A 19,466-nucleotide genomic window follows, 5' to 3' on the forward strand; every position below is an offset into this window, starting at 1 on the left:
AGATCGGGTTCCAGTATCAGGTCTTCCACTTACTAGATGGGTTATCCTCACCCCTCATAGAGTTCAAGAGACGTTTGTTGAACGACTATGTTCTTTCAGAGACGTGTGGCGAACTGAGATCATGCTTGTGTGGAACCTGGCCACAGTCAGCGCTCAAGAGAAGGACTGCTCGCCCTACTATATACCTCGTTCTGTGTTTATGTAGACTGAGCTCCCTGCGGGAAGGGGGTGTCAGACTGGAGCTCCCCAAGGTGCCGGGCCACACTGCATGAGTAGAATGACCACGGAAGACTACAATTTTTAACAAGCTAGGGGCGGGGAAGATTACATATCCAGAATAGATCTGGCACCTTCGCAGAGACCACAAGTCTCATCATCCCGCAAGAATCTCATCTTGCACAAATGAGGGCCTACTAAACTTGTAGGTCAAGTCTGCGGTCCCCACCAGCGCTTCAACAGGTCAGGTTCACGGCGGCCGGCCGCGCCCCAAGCCGACTCCAAACTTCTGAGCCTTCTGGCCAGGGCTGGCTCCCAGGCGAGGCGCATGCGCACTCCTCCCTCCCCGCCCTCCCCTCGCTAGTCCTCCGCGTTTTGAGTCCCGGGTCCTTTTTGTCCCCTACCGCGCGCGGTGTCAGTTTCCGTGCGGAAGTGGTGGCCGTGAAGGAAGATGGCGACCCCTGTGGCGGCGCCGCCGGGTGCGATGCCCAGCCGGGCCAGCAAGCGCAGTTCCTGCGGGCCGGGGGGAGGCGGCGGCGGTGGCGGAGCCCGAGCGGCGGAGGAGGAGCCGCCGCCGCCCCTACAAGCCGTTCTGGTGGCCGATAGCTTCAACCGCCGCTTCTTCCCCATCTCCAAGGACCAGCCTCGGGTGAGCGCCTTGGGGACAGCAGGAGGAGGGCCCCGGGTGGCGGGAGGCTGAGGCCAGTGAACCTTCCGTCTGCCTGGCGAGGCATGCCCCGGGAGGACGTGTGTCCAGGCTCTTTCCCTGAAATCGGGTGTATCTAGGTAGGGGAAAGGCAGACAGACTGTCACAGCCTGGCCGGGGAGAGGCTGGCAGCCTTGGCAGTGCTAGTGCTGTCTATAGGTATAATGTTGATTCTTTAACACCGGATATCTGTCATTGTGTTGGCTGTTGTCTATTTTTATCGGACAACCTAAGGGAAAAGTGGCCATGCCCCTGACTAACTAGCCAGGTATTTACATGGTTTAAAATTTCTTGTCGCACGCCAGACTAATACTTAGAGCATGCTTATGAACATCAAACAAAGGCAGAGGCCTGGTTACTTTTAAGTTTGAAAGATAAGACAAAATAGAGCATTTGGAAACACTGATATGGGAGTGAAAGTCGGGTTTGGGAGGCATGAGGGGGCTGAATTGTACAAGCAGCGCTTGTGAGAAGCCTTCACGCGGAGCGTCAACGAGGAGGCTGCGAGGCCTGTATGCGGAGGGGGAAAAAAAGAAATCCTTAGGTGAAAGGGAATATTACTTCTTCTTGCCTAAAAAAAAAAAAAAAAAGAGCAGACTGGTCTGATCCCAGAGGAACAGCTCTTTTGGATCTCGGTACAAGGGTACTTTTTCCCTCCCAGGGTTTAATGACAGCCAGTGCCATCTGTCTAAAGGACCCGAACAGGCTGAGTGGCTGGTTGCCAGCAGCAGCCTCTGTCTTGTTGTCTAGACCTGCTATTTTCAACCTTTTTTCATCTCATGACACACATAAGGCTAATTATAAAAATTCTGTGGCACCCATTATATATATTGCTGATCTGACCAAAAAAAAAAAATAGGTATAATGTTGATTCTTTAACACCGGCTATCTGTCATTGTGTTGGCTGTTGTCTATTTTTATTGGACAATCTAAGGGAAAAGTGGTCAGTGCCCCTGAGTAACTAGCCAGGTATTTGCATGTTTTAAAATGTCTTGTGGCACGCCGATTGAAAATCCCTGGTCTAGACACTGTGGGAGGGTTGGACTGAGCTATGAGCTATTCCTGGATATTGCTGGGTCACTCAGCCATTCCTAGTTCAAAGAGAGGGAACTGCATTCAGTTCAGGGGAACTCTTAACTCCTCACTCCCAGCAAAAAACGTAATGGCCACTCATTTTGGACAGGTGATTGCGGTTGGCTAGACCCCGGACTCTTAGAAAGGGATCAAGGAGGAAATTTTATGGGGAAAAGGCCTTAGCAGTGCTTAAGTATCTGGAGATATCATTGGTTTCCAGAAGTCTCCTTTGTCAGAGGTGGTAGTGTAAGAGCTCTGTGTCTGATTGGTGCTAAGCAAGTAGATTCTATGCTTACTTACTATATCAAAATTGCAACACCAGACTAATGCTTGCAGGGGTCTTCAAACTACGGCCCGCGGGCCACATGCGGTCTGCAGAGGAGTCTGATCCTGCCCGCCAGGTTTTTTGGGCAGTGAGCGCAGCCGAGGTGTTACAGTAGGAATTAGTAGTTCATATAGTCCGGCCCTCCAGCTCTCTGAGGGACCGTGATCTGGCCCCCACTTTAAAAAGTTTGAGGACCCCTGGCTTAGAGCATGCTTATGAACATCAAAGGCAGAGGCCTGATTACTTTTAACCCTTTGTACTCCGCTGTCCCCTCTCAGGGGACATCGGAATTCTAGCATATCACTCGGATGTCCCCTCTCAGGGGACATTGCAGTTTATTAGTGATTACGAGGGTCTGTAAATGCACGTTTCCGCTGCAAAGTAGCATCGAGAGTAGCTGGTAGCCAATGTCCAGAATGGTTGGGAGTGCAAAGGGTTAAGTTTGAAAGATAAAACAAAACTGTAGCATCTGGAAACACTGATATAGGAGTGAAAATTGTAATGGGGGAAAGGTAGCAGAGGGCCAGATTTAAGACTACACCTTTTTTTTTCTGTCTAGGTCCTCTTGCCGCTGGCCAACGTGGCATTGATTGACTACACTTTGGAATTTCTGACTGCCACGGGTGTACAGGAAACCTTTGTGTTTTGTTGTTGGAAAGCTGCTCAAATCAAGGAACATTTACTGTAAGGCCCTGCAACTTTTCTTTCCATGTTTCACCATTTTTGTCCAGTTTTTTAAGGATAAATATAAATAAATAAGCAGGAAAATGTTTCCATGTAGAGGCCATCATAAAGTCTAAGGGCATTCCCTTCACTTATCAGAGGTGAGCAGCTGAAACTGTGACAAAAACTGAAGAATAACATTTGGGTTTTTCCTGAATCTTGTAAAGTTTGATCCCAGTGGATTTTGCTTTTTATTGAATGGCTCTAATATGGAAGTTATAAGAGTAAAATGTTTGTTTTTCCACTGAGCTTCTAAATATTGAGCTGTTCCTCATTTTGTTTTCTTTCTTTCTTACTTTTTTTTTGGGGGGGGGGGGTATTCCTATGGTAAGCCACTAAATGTGGGTGTTCCTCATCTTAATATTCTTAGTTTACTTAGTTTACTAGTACTTAGTTTACTTAGTTAAAGTACTTAGTTTACTACCAAACACATAATAAGCACTTAGCAAATATTTGGTGAAATCTTGAAAAAGTAAATGTCAGGATTTATAGAAGCTTAGGAAATAAAGACTTGGATATTAGCATAGTTTCCAGTAGATAGTTCCTAAATTTGGTCTGGGGTTTTAAAGGAAAAAAAGTGGCATGAAAGTGTGTTCCCAGGAAATTTTGTATAACCTAAGTCTTAGCAGGAATTTGAATTCAAATCCAGTTTGAGGATGGGGGTTAGGCTATGGAGAGGAAATAACCATGTTTCTCTAACCCATAAAACAAGCCTTGTAACACAGGATGCTGAAACCATTAATTATAAGTTCATAAAGCTCTTTGAAGTTGAGGGACGCTGGCAGGAATTCAAAAAAGCCATAGAGAAGGAATATGAATGTCGATTGAGGGAGAAAAATGGGGAAGTTCTATATGATCTCTATACTTGATTCACTCAATCCCTTCACCATCACCACCCCCCTTCCTTTAGGAAATCCAAGTGGTGCCGCCCTACATCTCTCAACGTGGTTCGAATAATTACGTCAGATCTATATCGATCACTGGGGGATGTTCTCCGTGACGTTGATGCCAAGGCCTTGGTGCGCTCTGACTTCCTTCTGGTATATGGGGACGTCATCTCAAACATCAACATTACCAGAGCCCTGGAGGAACACAGGTCAGGATGGGAACATGGTAGGGACATCAGTATGGGCCCAGCAGAGCCCTAAGACTCTCCCTCCTATCCTTGTAGGTTGAGGCGAAAGCTAGAAAAAAATGTGTCTGTGATGACGATGATCTTCAAGGAGTCATCTCCCAGTCACCCAACTCGCTGCCATGAAGACAATGTCGTGGTGGCTATGGATAGTGCCACAAACCGGGTTCTCCATTTCCAGAAGACCCAGGGCCTGCGACGTTTCTCTTTTCCTCTGGTGTGTGGGTGCCTGGGATTTTTGGAGTGGGAAAGTGACAGGATTCCGTGAGACTGGTTAAAACCCTTATAACTTCTCCCCACAGAGCTTGTTCCAGGGCAGTGGAGATGGAGTGGAGATTCGCTATGATTTACTGGATTGTCATATCAGCATCTGCTCTCCTCAGGTGAACCCTGTCAGGGCCAGGGCTGCACATCAAAGAGTAAACTCTGAGGATGTGTCACTTCCCTCCCCGCCCCCAGAAGGCCAGGCTATATTTCTTCTCCCTCTTTCTCTAATCTGTTCTACGGCAAATAGGTGCTGTCATCTTGACCCCAGTATTGGGATTCTGGCCCTTGTCCCACTGTCATGGGTCTGATAGGTCTCTGGGGACCTATCTTAGCTCCAGAGAATAGCACTTAACCTTGACCCCATCCAACTTCCTCCCATAGGTGGCTCAACTCTTTACAGACAACTTTGACTATCAAACTCGGGACGACTTTGTGCGAGGCCTGTTAGTGAATGAGGAGGTAAGGAAAGGCTCCCGGTACCTCTTTAAAAGAGCGCTAAGCCTGGCTGGGTAGCTCAGTTGGTTGAAGCATCCTTCCAATATGCCAAGGTTTGGGGTTCCATCCCCTACCAGGGCACATGCAAGAGTGAACCAGTGAATGCGTGGATGGGTGGGACAGCATACTTGATGTTTCTCTCTCTTTCTAAAATCAATCGATAAATTTTTTTTTTAATGTTTTAAATATAATAAAGAGGGCTAAGATTTCAGCTCATACAGATAACTTTTGGTCCCCTTGTCTGTTTTATTGAGCCTCAGGCGAGAGGAAAATAGCTGGGTTTGGGGGGAAGCAGTACACAAAGGAAAGTCTCAGGCCATTTGTGACATTGAGAGGCAGAGGGAAACTTAAGAAGGTAAAAAAAAATATTGTACCTGGGGGTGTTCTTTCTCTCTTGCTTGCTTGGGCGACCTCCCTTTCCTTGTCCTCATTCAGATTCTAGGGAACCAGATCCACATGCATGTGACAACTAGGGAATATGGTGCTCGGGTCTCCAATCTTCACATGTATGCAGCTGTCTGCGCTGATGTCATCCGCCGATGGGTCTACCCTCTCACCCCAGAGGCAAACTTCACTGACAACACAACTCAGAACTGCACTCATTCCCGGCACAACATCTACCGAGGGCCTGAGGTCAGCCTGGGCCATGGCAGCATCCTGGAGGAAAATGTGCTCCTGGGCTCTGGCACTGTCATTGGCAGCAATTGCTCCATCACCAACAGTGTCATTGGCCCTGGCTGTCACATTGGTGAGCACAGGTGGGGGAGTCCAGCCAGTCATCTAAAGAGTAGGAACCTGGGGAGGCCCACGACTCCAGAGAAGGAGACAGAGGAATAGTGCTTGAGAATAGGGAACTAGAGTGGCTACCTTAATAAAGGAGGGAACAGAGTATAAAAACAGGGAAGCTTTAATTTGTGCCCTGTGAGCTTCTTACTGGGTGATTCCTCACATTCCAGGCTACCCTATATTCATATTCAGGACCAAGTGGGTAATTAGCGTGCAATAATAACATCTGTACATTACAGCTTACAAAGGCCTTTTGCATATATTATTTCATTTAGTCCTCTCTAAAACCTTGTGAGAAAGGTGTTACTCATCCCCAGTTTATAGGTAAGGCTCAAAGAGGTTGTGTTGCCCAAGGTCATAGCTAAAGAGGCGGTTCTTGAGCTTACATCTAAGTATTCGGATAGTTAAGTCCAGTGTCCTTTTTACTCTGTCATACTGCCTGGGTACCCTCTTAGTGATTCACTTTGGATGTAGGAATCTGATGCTTTAAATTGAACTGTCCCTTTAAAAGACCAATAAGATTTTAATTCGAAATGTACAAGAAGAGCGGGGTTAGATATGCACATGAATCTAATAAGTTTCTTGAGTTCTAGAGGTCCCCAGAAATCTTGAAGGTTCTCATGTTCTTAAGTCCTGTGTGATAGTCTATAATTGTCATAAACCTGGTGGAGAATGTTCAGGCTGAGCAATGTTCTACTCTCAGGCCTGGGCTTAGAAGGGAAGCAGGTATTTCTGGTGAGTTGGGGGATGGAGTATTTGAGCTGGATGGGAGCTGTGCTGGTATCAGTCAGCCATGTCTTCCAGGATTGGCCTGGTCTGGAGTTGGAGCCCTGAGTGACCAGGAGTTCTCCCTGTCCTGAGCCAGGTGATAACGTGGTGCTGGACCAAGCCTACCTGTGGAAGGGTGTTCGAGTGGCTGCTGGAGCACAGATCCATCAGTCTCTGCTTTGTGACAATGCTGAGGTCAAGGAACAAGTTACACTGAAGCCACACTGTGTCCTCACTTCCCAGGTAAGAACCGGTTCCAAACTCTGTACAGGCCCCAAACTGAGTGGTGGTCATGCTAAACCAGAAGGGACCTATGTCCAACTATAATCCAGCCTGAACTGAGATCCCAAATCCAGAGGTTTCATGGCCTGCTACTTGGCTTATTAAAAAATAGTCACTCTCTTTGTCAGAATGTAACTTCCCCCAACACACTAATGGATCGGTGCCACGCACTCCTTTTTTCTCCCCTAGGTGGTAGTGGGCCCAAACATCACACTGCCTGAGGGCTCGGTGATCTCTTTGCACCCTCCAGATGCCGAGGAAGATGAGGACGATGGCCAGTTCAGTGATGATTCTGGGGCTGATCAAGAAAAGGAGAAAGTGAAGCTGAAAGGTGTGAGGCTCAGCAGGTGTGGGGCATCTGTGTGTCTCTCTGCCCCATAGGAGAACCAGTGTTTCCTCCTGGAGGGATGGGTACTTGCACAGGCCTTTGCCAAAGATCAGTGTCTTTCCAGGTTACAATCCAGCAGAAGTCGGAGTTGCAGGCCAGGGCTACCTCTGGAAAGCTACAGATATGAACGTGGAAGAAGAGGAGCTGCAGCAGAGTCTGTGGGGTGAGCTAGGCTTATTCCTGCCATATACACACCCTTCCCAAATGAGAACATTTTGAAGGAGAGTGAACACTTTGGAGTCAGGCTACTTGTTCACTGCTTTATTCACGCGGACAGGCCATATATTTGAATCTCTGTTAATGGCTCATTCCTTATTTTTCTTTCTTCTCACCCATTATGGGTTCTCAGGACTCACAATCAACATAGAAGAAGAAAGTGAAACGGAAAGTGAGCGAAGTATGGATTCTGAGGAGCTAGATAGCCGGGCAGGCTCCCCACAGATGGATGACATCAAAGGTATCTTGGGATTAAAGAGGAAAACCTCCAGTTTATTCTTTATCTGGATCAACTAGCCAAAGACTTGTATTTGGTATCAAGTCAGAACTAGATGACTTACATTCTGGAGTAATGTTGGCCCCACGAACTTATTCTTGCTTTTAGTGTTCCAGAACGAAGTCCTGGGAACGCTACAGCGGGGCAAGGAGGAGAACATTTCTTGCGATAACCTAGTCCTAGAGATCAACTCTCTCAAGTAAGAGCAGCCCCTCCCTGTTTTCTTTCCCTGGAGAAATCCCAGACAGAGGCTCTCCTGTTTCTTCCCCACAGAGGAACCTGTTTCCTTGACATCCCGATTGTACAAAGCCAGTAGCATTTGGAGCAAGGAGAGCATTAGGTCTTAGTCTTAGCATATTCCTCCTTCCAGAATTCTCCCCTTCCACGTTGTTCCATCTGACTCCCTCTTCCCCCGTGTCCTACCAAAGGCAGCCCTAAAATGCTGAAAGGGCCAAGGCAGGCCTTGGTGTCACCACAGTCTCCCCACAGGTATGCCTACAACATCAGCCTGAAAGAGGTGATGCAGGTGCTGAGCCACGTGGTCCTGGAATTCCCCCTGCAACAGATAGATTCCCCGCTGGACCCAAACCGCTACTGCGCCCTGCTGCTTCCGGTGAGCAAGGATTGGGGCCGAGTACAAGGGGCTGGGTGGAAGCGAATACACATCCTTGCCGTGGTGATTTTAAAAGAAATCAGGAATAGAAGGTCTTGTTGCGGCATATTATGTTACTCGGGGTTCCTTTCTCCCCACCTCTGGAATCAGACTGGATTCTAGAGCAGCTTTGGTTGGTCCGGAAGAGTCCAGTTAGGTTCAATACTGAGGGGCCTTTGAGACTCCAGGATTCAGGCTATACCCTACCCCAAAGGTATACCCAGAATAGATCTGGACTTTAGACTTTCTGACTGTAAATGATTTGACTCAGAATGAGAGCAGCCTGTAGGCTGGGAGTAGGTATGTTTGAGGCAGCCTGCATATCTGACCCCCTCCCACCATTGCAGGGGAACCTCTTTTTCCCCAACCCTGACTGCTAGCAGTTACTGAGTCCTTCTGATATGATTCCACAGGCCTGTATCACCTCCTTGTCTTCCCATATCATGAAAGATGCTATCAATATTCATTTTCTTTGATGTTCAGGTGTATGTGCTCAGGCATATGTTGTAGCTCCCTTTTCCTTTCTTCCACAGCTGCTCAAGGTCTGGAGCCCTGTTTTTAGGAACTACATAAAGCGTGCAGCTGATCATTTGGAAGCGCTGGCAGCCATTGAGGACTTCTTCCTGGAGCATGAAGCTCTTGGTACTTCCATGGCCAAGGTGAATACCACCTTAAGACTCGTATTCCTGCATTTGCTTTGAAACAGGCTTTGGTGACCTCCAGGGAGCTACAGACAGAGACTGACATGAATCCAATATGGAGTTTGGTTAACAGCATCATCCATCTCTGGTATTGTGTTCATTGCCGGGATAGTTAGTACAGCTTTGCCCTGGGAATGCGCAGAGCACTACCTAGCAATAGTTCCAGAAGTTATACCTGTCCCAGTACCACCGTGAAGGGCTTACTCTTTTCTGTTTTGGAGAAGGTTGTTCATTGTGTAAAAGAGAGCTAAGAACCTGGTAATGAGAGGTGCTAAGATCTTGCCTCCTCTTCCTCTTCTCCATTAATCTTGCTGGAATCTGTATAATCCCTGAGATCTCTGCTGGCCTGCAGGTATTGATGGCTTTCTACCAGTTGGAGATCCTGGCTGAGGAAACAATCCTAAGCTGGTACAACCAAAAGGATACAACTGACAAGGGCCGGCAGCTGCGTAAGAACCAACAGGTGAGTCAGGCTATCCCCTCTTGCCATGGTGGTTGTCTGGCCCTTGGCCCACAGGGTGGTTGGTCCCTGGGACTCTGATTGTTTGAGCTGTTTATCCACCAAGGAGAACCGAAGGGTGTGTGCTCCTCCCTCAGTAGCTCTCCTCTGTGCTGTCTTACAGCTGCAAAGGTTCATCCAGTGGTTAAAAGAGGCAGAAGAGGAGTCATCTGAAGATGACTGAAGTCCTACTGCCCGCTCCTGCGGGTGTGAGTGAAGGCCCTCCTGGCTTCTGGGTGAGAGCAAGTGAGAGGCTAGTTACAGAATATGAGTGACCACCATCCTGGCTGAGACTTAAAGGAGCAGAAGCTGGAACTACAGTATTCTTCTCACCGCCAGCAACCATGTGCCTCACATCCTGACTGAGGAGCTGGGATGAGGGAAGTTGGGCTGGAAAATAGCTCTGCCGAATGAGGAGCTAAGCAGGCCCTGCAGTTAGAGGAAGGCTAGAGGCACAGTTTTGTATTTTGGCCTTCCCTCAGGAAGCAGCAGAGAGCAGCTGGCCCTTTCTGCTGCTTGTATTTGTTAATATTAAAAAAAAAGAGAGAGTGGGTGTGTTTGGTTTCTGTCCAACTCTGTCTGATCAGCTGTTGAAATAGGTAATTCTGAACCTCTGACATGACGGGCACCTGGGGGAGCAGGAGAAGAGGAGTATTACGGCCACTAGGTGGCACTGTGGTGCCTTGCTAATTGACCATTGCCAGGCTCCTGGGTAATGGGGACTTAGTCTCTGCAGACCAATTTGTGACCCTGGAGTAGTGTGCCTAAGCCTGTTTCCAGAGAGCATCTAGTCCAAGCACTTTTCTGCCAAAGAGTGATGATGCCACGATGTATAAAGTCCATTAGCCACCTGTCAGTCCCTCATGATTTGTCCAGTTGATCCTGCACTACTATCAGGGGAACTGGGCTACTCTTCATCTTAAGGATAAGGAAATTTCCTCAAGGTCTCATTACTCTTTTTTTATTTTTTATTTTTATTTTTATTTCAGAGAGGAAGGGAGAGGAGAGAGAGAGAGAAACATCAATGATGAGAGAGAATCATTGATCAGCCACCTCCTGCACACCCCCTACTAGGGATCGAACCCACAACCCCAGCATGTGTCCTGGATCAGCATCGAACCCATAACCCTTCAATCCACAGGCCAATGCTCTGTCCACTGAGCCAAACCAGCTAGGGCAAGGTCTCATTACTCTTGAGAGGTAAAGCTAAGGAGTTGAGTCTCATAAGCCAGAGTTCTTTTTTGCTTCAGCAGATTTAATGCCTGGTAAAGGGAAGTTGCCCACAGAGGCTTATCTAACCCAAGCCAGCAATGGATATCTTAAAAACAGTAAAATCCTGCAAAATAAGTTTTCCCATAATATTGAGAGTTTACTGTATAATAGGCATTTTGCTAAAAACTTGGCATGTGTTAGTTCACTCACATCAGCCCTATGATGTAGCCTTATCCTTATTTTCATATGAGACTGAAGTTCAGAGAGGTCCTGTAACTGGGAATGGATATGGCCAGGATTTGTTACAGGACGCTACAACTGGAGTTCGTCACTGCTGTATTGTCTCCTTTAATCTCAACCATATGGTCTCCTATCTCATTTTTTGAGCTCTTTGTTGTATTCATATAACCTATCCTCTACTGATACTTAAATTGTGGCAAATGTCCTGGAAATCACAAATAAAATGGTTGCCTCCCTTCATTTCAGTCAGGTGGGATGGAGTTAGCTGAAGAGGAGGATCCTGAACTGTACTCAAGAGGTATGATGAAAGGGCATTACTAAGTATTTTTAAAGAGGAAAAACAGGCTGGCCAGGATTTGGCATTATTTACTTTCCTTAGTCAATCTGTTTCTGCTTTGCCATGTATAAGATCTAGTGCCTGGACAGCATATGAAGGTCATGTCATGGACTCAATTGCATCAGTTAAATACAAGTATAGGGCACCTCTGCTTTGTACCGAATGGGTGGCAGAGATAAGAGTGACCTATAGAACTTTTTAGGAAGAGCAGATTCCTTCCACTTGCATGGTAATTAGGGAAGGCAGATAGGATTGTGATGCTTGAGTGGCCTAAAAAATAGACAAGGATAGAAGGGAACATTTAAAACAGAGCCATTTAAATACGGCAAATTAAACACATGGGCTTTCTACTCCAAAACCCTATTCAACGCCACTAAGAGGATTATTTTAAAAAACACATGACTCCCTCGCTGAAGGATGCCCAGGACCAAACCAGAGATGGTCTGAACTGCATCAACACCATTTGTCAACCAACCAGATCTGAAATACCATGGCTGACATGTACACATAAGGAACTGTTTAACATTGAAATGGGGACTCAAAAGAACTGTTGGCCCAGAAAGGAACTCACTACAGACTGATTCATTTGCCTCTCAGCATAACCATTATGGCTTGTCTCAGTTTCGGTGCTTATAAGGGAATTCCTTATATCACATGATCTAACACATCTAGGGGAAATAACAACATAAATTGATGAACAGAAACAGACTGTGGGGCCTCAGAGGGAAGGTAGGGGAGGGGAGGGGCTAAGGGGAGATATCAACCAAAGGACTTGTGTGTATGCATATAAGCCTATCCAGAGGTCATGCACAACAGGGGGTGGGCACAGATGGGGAGGGGTTTGGGATGGGAATGGGGGGATGAGGACAATTATGAGACACCATAATCAATAAAGGAAATTAAAAAAAAAAAAATCATGACACCCTGGCCAGTGATTTCTCAGTTGACAGCCATATGGAAGTGGCAAGAAATATTCAAAGTGATGAACAGCAAGAACCTACAACCAAAATTACCCAGCAAAACTATCATTTAGAATTGAAGGTCAGATAAAAAGCACAGATAAGAAAAAGGCAAAGGAGTTCATTACCGCCAAACCAGTATTATATGAAACGCTGAAAGGTATTCTTTAAGAAGAGGAAGAAGAAAAGGTAAAGATAAAAATTATGGCCCTGACTGGCTTGGTTCAGTGGATAGAGCGTTGGCTTGTGGACTGAAGGGTCCCGGGTTCAATTTCGGTCAAGGGCATGTGCCTTGGTTGCAGGCACATCCCTGGTGGGGGGTTTGCAAGAGGCGGCTGATCAATGTTTCTGACTTTCTATCCCTCTCCCTTCCTCTCTGTACAAAGTCAATAAAATATATATTTTTTTAAAAAGATAAAAATTATGCACAACAAATACATATCCATCAACAAGTGAATCTAAAAATCAAGTGAATAGAAAAGCCTGATGAACAGAATAAACTGGTGAATATAATAGAATCAAGGGCATAGAAAGGGAGTGGACTGACAATTCTTAGGGGGATGAGGTGTGGGAAGAGACTGGACAAAAATCGTACACCTATGGATGAGGACAGTTGGGGAGGTGGTAAGGGCAGAGAGTTGGGTGGCAGCTGGGTGGAGGGAAGCTGTGGGGGGGACAACTGTAATCTGAACAATAAAGGTTTATTAAACATAAAAAAAGAAATAATGTAAATTGGGAAAAAAATAAAATAAAAAGGTGCGCAGCAAAAGAAACTATCAACAAAACGAAAAGGGGGCACACTGTATGGGAGAACAGATTTGGCAATGATACATCTGATAAAAGGTTAATATCCACTTAACAAAAGGAAAACAATCCAATTTAAAAATGGGCAAAGGACCTAAATAAGACACTTCTCCAAAGTGGACAAACAGAAGGCCAAGAGACATACGAAAAAATGCTCCAATACACTGATCATCAGAGAGATGCAAATTAAAATGCAATGAGGCATCAACTCACATGTCAGAATGGCTATCAACAAATGACAAGTGCTGGTGAGGATGTGGAGAAAAGGGAACCCCAGTACACCGTTGGTGGGAATGCAGACTCATACAGCCATTATAGAAAACAGTATGGAATTTCCTCAAAAAATGAAATATGAAACTGCCATTTGACCCAGTGATCCCATTTCTAGGAATATATCCTAAGAAACCCTAACACAATCAGAAAGGATTTGTGCACCCCTATGTTCATAGAAGCACAATTCATAATAGCTATGATCTGGAAACAGCCCAAGTGCCCATCAATAGATGAGTGAATAAAAAAACTGTGGTTGCCGGGACCGGTTTGGCTCAGTGGATAGAGTGTCGGCCTGCGGACTGAAAGGTCCCGGGTTCGATTCCGGTCAAGGGCATGTACCTTGGTTGCAGGCACATTCCCAGTAAGGGATGTGCAAGAGGCAGCTGATCGATGATTCTCATCTTTGTTTCTAACTTTCTATCCCTCTCTCTTCCTCTCTGTGAAAAATCAATAAAATATATTTTAAAAAAAACAAAAAACCCTGTGGTACATGGAATACTATGCAGCAGTAAAAAAGTATCTCTTATCCTTTGAGATAGCATGGAGGGACTTGGGAGAGTTGTGCTAAGCAAAATAAGCCAGTCAGAGAAAGACAAGAATCACATGATCTTATTTATGTGGAATCTAATGAACAAAATAGATCCAGAGACATGGAAGTATGGAGCAGATTCTCTCAGAGGGAAGGCAGGGGGTGGGGTGGGGTGGGTGGGGTGGGGTGAGTGGGAAAACCTATAGACACAAAGGGGAGGGGGTTGGGGTGGGTTAGAAGAGATCAATAAGAGACAAAAGGAGACTTTTGTAATATGTAATACAGTACTTGCAACAATAAAAATTTTAAGAAATAAAAGTCCCTCCATTCCCCATCATATGATCCAGCCAGGTCATTACCCCTTTTTCTCCCCTGAAAGAAATGGGAGATTCAGTTTTTGGAGAAATGGTGGGGAGGAAATTACCAAACAAATACAAAGATTTCCCAAATCCAAAGGTTATGAGTTTCTAGACTGACAGCCCATGAGTGCCCAGCATAACAAATGAAATTTCAGAATTTTGGGGGAAATGTATTGTACATTATTAGTCTCTGGATTCAGCAGCAAATACAGAGATGGGAGGTTAGGGGCTAGATTGAAATTGACCCTGACCGGTTTGGCTCAGTGGATAGAGCATCGGCCTGCGGACTGAAGGGTCCTAGGTTTGATTCCGGTCAAGGGCAACCTTGGTTGTGGGCACATCCCCAGTGGGAGGTGTGCAGGAGGCAGCTGATTGATGTTTCTCATCGATGTTTCTCTCTGACCCTCTCCCTTCCTCTCTGTAAAAAATCAATAAAATATGTTTAGATTGAAATTGAAGGACTTATTAGTGTCATGGCTATGAATATCAGCACACACCTACATAGCTCCAGGCAAAAACAAACTGAACACTGCAGAAAAGAGCCTAAAATGTTTGTTGTTGTTGTTTCTTTTGGTGGGAAAATAAGCTATCTTTCCCCAACTTGATCACCCTACATTGAAGCCTGTTAATAAGCCTTGGACAGAGACAGCTTCCAATCAGCTTTTTAGTATTTCACTCTCAAATGTGAATAGATTGCCAAGGGCCGTCAACCATTTGAGGAGACTTCCAGCGCAGAAGGCAGAGACTAAAACAAAATTGAAACCAAGGAAACAATGACAAGGAGTTTGTTTTTGTTTTTTTAAAAACTTCAGGAATGAAACTATAATTCTCAAAATTAAAAGATAATAAAGAAAGTGATATAAAAAGGAAGAACCAGAGAACAAAAGAGTTCTTAGAAATTAAAAAGAAATAAATTGTTTCCTTCTACTGAGTACTGGAGGACTAGAGACCAAATAGGAGGAAGACTATATCCATCCTTACATATTTTCTGAATTTTGAATTATGAATATTTTACCTATTCAATTGGATAGAGGAAAGATTGAAAACAATATTAAAATATTGCAACAAAGTGAAGTCATCTATCTATCATCTATCTATCTATCTATCTATCTATCTATCTATCTATCTAATAGAGGAATATGTAAATATGCATGGCACCTGGCAGGAACGAGGGACATCAGGCTCTGCCCCCAGCCTGGCAGGGCTTGACAGGGGACCTTAGGTCATAGCCCCCCCACCCCAGTGCCAGGTCAGGGGACCTCAGTCCACAACCTCCCTGTCCGGGGCTTGAGAGGGGACCTCAGGCTGCGGCCCCTGCCTGGAGGGGCTTGATCGGGGTGGGGCCAGCCAGGTCTGAAGCTGGTTTGGCTCGGTGGATAGAACGTTGGTCTGTGGACTGAAAGGTCCCAGGTTCAATTCTGGTCGAGGGCATGTACCTTGGTTGGGGGCACATCCCCGGTAGTGGGTGTGCAGGAGGCAGCTGGTTGATGTTTCTCTCTCATCGACGTTTCTAGCTCTCTATCTCTCTCCCTTCCTCTCTGTAAAAAATCAATAAGATATATATATATAAAAAAAAAAGAAAGTTCCAGTTATAATTTTTTTAAAAAGGGAATTAGAGGAAATATTTTAATATTGCTATTTGCCCTTTCTTTATAATACAAGTGTCAGAGATGAAAGAAAATTAGTAAAATGTATATGAAAATCTCCCTCCTATCAGAGTCTGGGCATGCTGCAGAACCTAGAGTCAAGTCCCTGCCCACCACCCACACGTGCTCTGAAAACGCAGGAGACGCAGATACGGCTGGCCTCACCCCCATTGGGTGAGACCCATCCACTGAGCCAAACCAATTAGGGCTGTTCAGAGCTTTCTTAATACTATTTGACTATTCACACATTTGTTTGATAGAAATTTAAAGTAAAGGGAAGGTGAATAAACAACATAAACTGATGAACAAAAATAGAACCAGAGTCATAGAAGCATCAAACAGACTGTCCAACCGATGAGGGAAGGCAGTGGGGGAGAGGGGAAGAGATCAACCAAAGGACTTGAATGCACGCATATGAGCATAACCAATGGACACAGACAGCGGGAGTGGGGGTGAGGATATGTGCTGGGGGGTGGGGTGGCTGGGGAGAGGTCAATGGGGGGAAAGGGAGACTTATATAATACTTTAAACAGTAAAGAATTTAAAATAAAAAAAAGAAAGAACAAACAAATGAATAAGAAAAAATAAAAATAAAGGGAAGGTGAGGTAGTGAACAGACAATACAATATATAGATTACATATTATAGAATTGTACACCTGAAACCTACATAATTTCATTAATCAATGTCACTCCAATAAATTCAATTTAAAATATATAAATTCAATATATATACATATAAAAGCCTAAACAACCAGTCGACTGGTTACTATGACACACACTGACCATCAGGGGGCAGACTCTCAATGCAGGAGGTGTCTCCTCCTCTCCTCCCCCCTCAGGGAGCACCACTCAGCTGACCATTGAAGGGCGCTAGACTCAGGGCTCACCACTGCCCACCACAGCAGAGCAGGTGCGAGCCTACCGAGGGGAGCAAACTCAGTGGGGCCAAGATGAGCAGGAGTGGCAGGTAGTGTTGGACTGCTGTTTTCGCCCCATCCCTGCAGGCCACCCTGAGGGACCCCACCGGTGCACAAATCTGTGCACTGGGCCTCTAGTAAAAATATAAAGGGAAGGGTATGAAATGAAAATACATATTTAGTGTAGGAGATAGCTAATAGGTCACCTTGCTGAAGTAAAAATTTTAGTCAGGCCCTGGTGGGGTGGCTCAGTTGTTTGGAGCATCGTGGGTTTGATTTCCATTCAGGGTACATATCTAGGTTATGGGTTGGATCCCTAGTCCAGTGGGTATGAGAGGCAACCAATCGATGTTTCTCTCTTTCCCTCCCTCCCCATCTCTCTAAATATATCCTGGGGTGAGGATTAAAAAAAAAAATTTAGCGAGGATATATAATGAAACAAAAGTCTGAATAAGATATAGGTTAGATTATGGAGGGTTTTCCATGTCATACTAAGGATATCTGGAAAGCATTGGGGAATGTGGAGAAGTTTCGGAGCAGAAGTGTCTGAAAAAGCTACTTATTCTTGAAATGTTAATTTGGCAATAGTGTACAAAATGAAGTGAGAAGGAGCTCACACTTGTTACTGTGACCTGAAAGGACCTGTGTGAGCTGGTTCCAGTTTATTTTCTCACCTAACACTATCCCTGCGGTTACAATGGCCTTCTTCTGTCCCTCAAATCAGGCAAGTATTTTCCAGCCTTGAGTCCTTATACTTGTCGTGACCTCTGCTGGAATGCTCTCCCTCCAGACCAGACCTTCTTATAGCTGCTTCCTCATTAGTTCTAGGTTTTAGCTCAAATGAGAGGCATCCTCTGACCACCCATAACCTTCTTTCTCCTGTTACATCACATCATTCTATTTTATCTTTTTAAAAAATATAAGTTTTATTAATTTTTTATAGAGAGGAAGGGAGATAGAGAGTTAGAAACATCGATGAAAGTCATGGATCAGCTGCCTCTTGCACGCCCCCTACTGGGGATGTGCCCGCAACCAAGGTACATGCCCTTGACCTTTCAGTCCGCAGGCTGACGCTCTATCCACTGAGTCAAACCGGTTTCGAACCGGTATCTTTTTGTTTTTTTTTGTTTTTTTAAATCTACTTTTAGCCCTAGGTGGTTTTGCTCAGTGAGTAGAGCACTGGACTACAAATCAAAGGGTTCTAGGTTTGATTCTGGTCAAGGGCATGTACTGAGATTGCAGTCTCCTCCCTGGTGGTCATTGTTTCTCTCTGTCTTTCCCTCTCTAAAAAAAATCAATGGAAAAATATCCTCAGGTGAGGATTTAGTAAATAAATAAAATAGAACTCAGAAATTTAAAAACATATATACTTTTTTTTTTATTGCTTTCAGAGAGGAAGGGAGAGGGAGAGATAGAAACATCAATGATGAGAGAGAATCATTGATCCGCTTCCTCCTGCACACCCCACGCTGAAGATCAAACCCACAACCACAAGTATGTGCCCTGATGGGAAATCAAACCATGACCTGCTGGTTCATGGGTCCATGCTCAACCACTGAGCCACCCCGGCCTGGCACTCCATTTTATCTTTTTCATAGCATTTGTCACTTTGAAGTTTATTTGCAAGCCTCCTTCCAGATAAGTAAATGTCCTGAGGGCAACCTTATGTCTTGTTTTTGTTCTATCTCTTGCAGTATGCCTTGGCACTCAGTATTCATTAGTAAGGGATGAGGAGATCTGTTAGGAACCAGTTCTATCTAGCTCTGGTTTGAGACTTATCCCAGTCAGACGTGCATCTTCATTCTTGCACTCATTCTGCATTCAGTCCATTTATTATTATTATTTTTAAATATAGTCTTATTGATTTTAGAGAGGAAGGGAGAGGGAGAGAGAAATATCAATGATGAGAATCATTGATCAGCTGCCTCCTGCTCGCCCCCTACTGGGGATTGAGCCCACAACATACGCATGTGCCCAGACCGGGACTCAAACCGTGACCTCCTGGCTCATAGGTTGCCACTCAACCACTGCTAAATAAATGAGCTGGGCTCAGTGCATTTATTAAATCACTGCTTTGCACTTAGGTACTGCTGTTGTAAGAAGGCATCGGCACTAGATTTGGTAGACTTGATAGCCAGCAGCTATGTTTCTTAACAGCCGCTACAGGGCCACGTCGAGGTCGCTTTCCCCCAGGCAGGGATACTTGGTCTGAAGTGTCCCCCTCTCACCTCTGGAGACCAGAGCGACCTCCGCGTCCCACCCGTCCCCGCTGCAGGGGAGCAGCCCGTCTCCGCGGTGTCCGGAGCCCGGACCGGGGAGGGGTGTCCAGGAACGTGGCCACCCTGGGGAGACCGGCCTTCCCGGCCCGGGGGGGCCTAGACTTCCCCGGCCACGCTCCCCGGGGGCCTGGGACCTGAGCGCAAGCTCCAGCGCGCCGCCCGGCGGGCGGGCGGAGTGTCTGCGGCCGCGGCCAGGCGGTCCGCCGCGGGGCCAGCGCGGCGGGGCGGCCGGGGGCGGGGCCGGCCGGGCGGGGCGGGGCGCGCCGGGGCCGGAGTGGGGGAGCGGCGGGCCGGCCGCAGCCCAGAGCCGGGAGGGCCGCGGCCACCGGAAGAGTCGCCGCCACCAGCCCGGCCGGGAGCGTGCGGAGCGGAAGCGGCGGCCGGCGGCGCTGGGACCCGGGAG

General features: G+C 46.2%; 2 protein-coding genes across 3 annotated transcripts in view; one reads left to right on the forward strand and one right to left on the reverse strand.

Moving 5' to 3' along the window:
* LOC311617644 (17S U2 SnRNP complex component HTATSF1-like) overlaps positions 1-19,247 on the reverse strand; it is a 28,176-nt gene extending 8,929 nt beyond the window's left edge. Inside the window, exon 1 of one of the 2 annotated variants that reach the window (XM_084874197.1) lies at positions 19,013-19,247. The gene's annotated coding sequence lies outside the window, so the exon portion shown is untranslated. Of the gene's footprint in view, positions 1-620; positions 702-19,012 lie in introns of those variants that run through there. The other variant, XM_084874196.1, reaches the window with a different exon arrangement.
* On the forward strand, positions 668-12,192 carry EIF2B5 (eukaryotic translation initiation factor 2B subunit epsilon; the record flags this gene model as incomplete). The annotated part of the gene is made up of 16 exons (XM_084874198.1): positions 668-865; positions 2,881-3,005; positions 3,955-4,140; positions 4,216-4,393; positions 4,479-4,559; positions 4,825-4,902; positions 5,374-5,686; positions 6,590-6,735; positions 6,964-7,105; positions 7,227-7,325; positions 7,512-7,619; positions 7,764-7,854; positions 8,145-8,268; positions 8,841-8,966; positions 9,361-9,471; positions 9,632-12,192. 16 exons carry the CDS (start codon positions 668-670, stop codon positions 9,689-9,691), a joined length of 2,166 nt encoding a protein of 721 aa, XP_084730324.1. The 3' UTR covers positions 9,692-12,192.
* Positions 19,248-19,466: the final 219 nt, after the last annotated feature.

The sequence above is a fragment of the Pipistrellus hanaki genome, assembly GCF_964339955.1.
Source record: "Pipistrellus hanaki genome assembly, chromosome: 2".
Taxonomy (NCBI): Eukaryota; Metazoa; Chordata; class Mammalia; order Chiroptera; family Vespertilionidae; genus Pipistrellus; species Pipistrellus hanaki.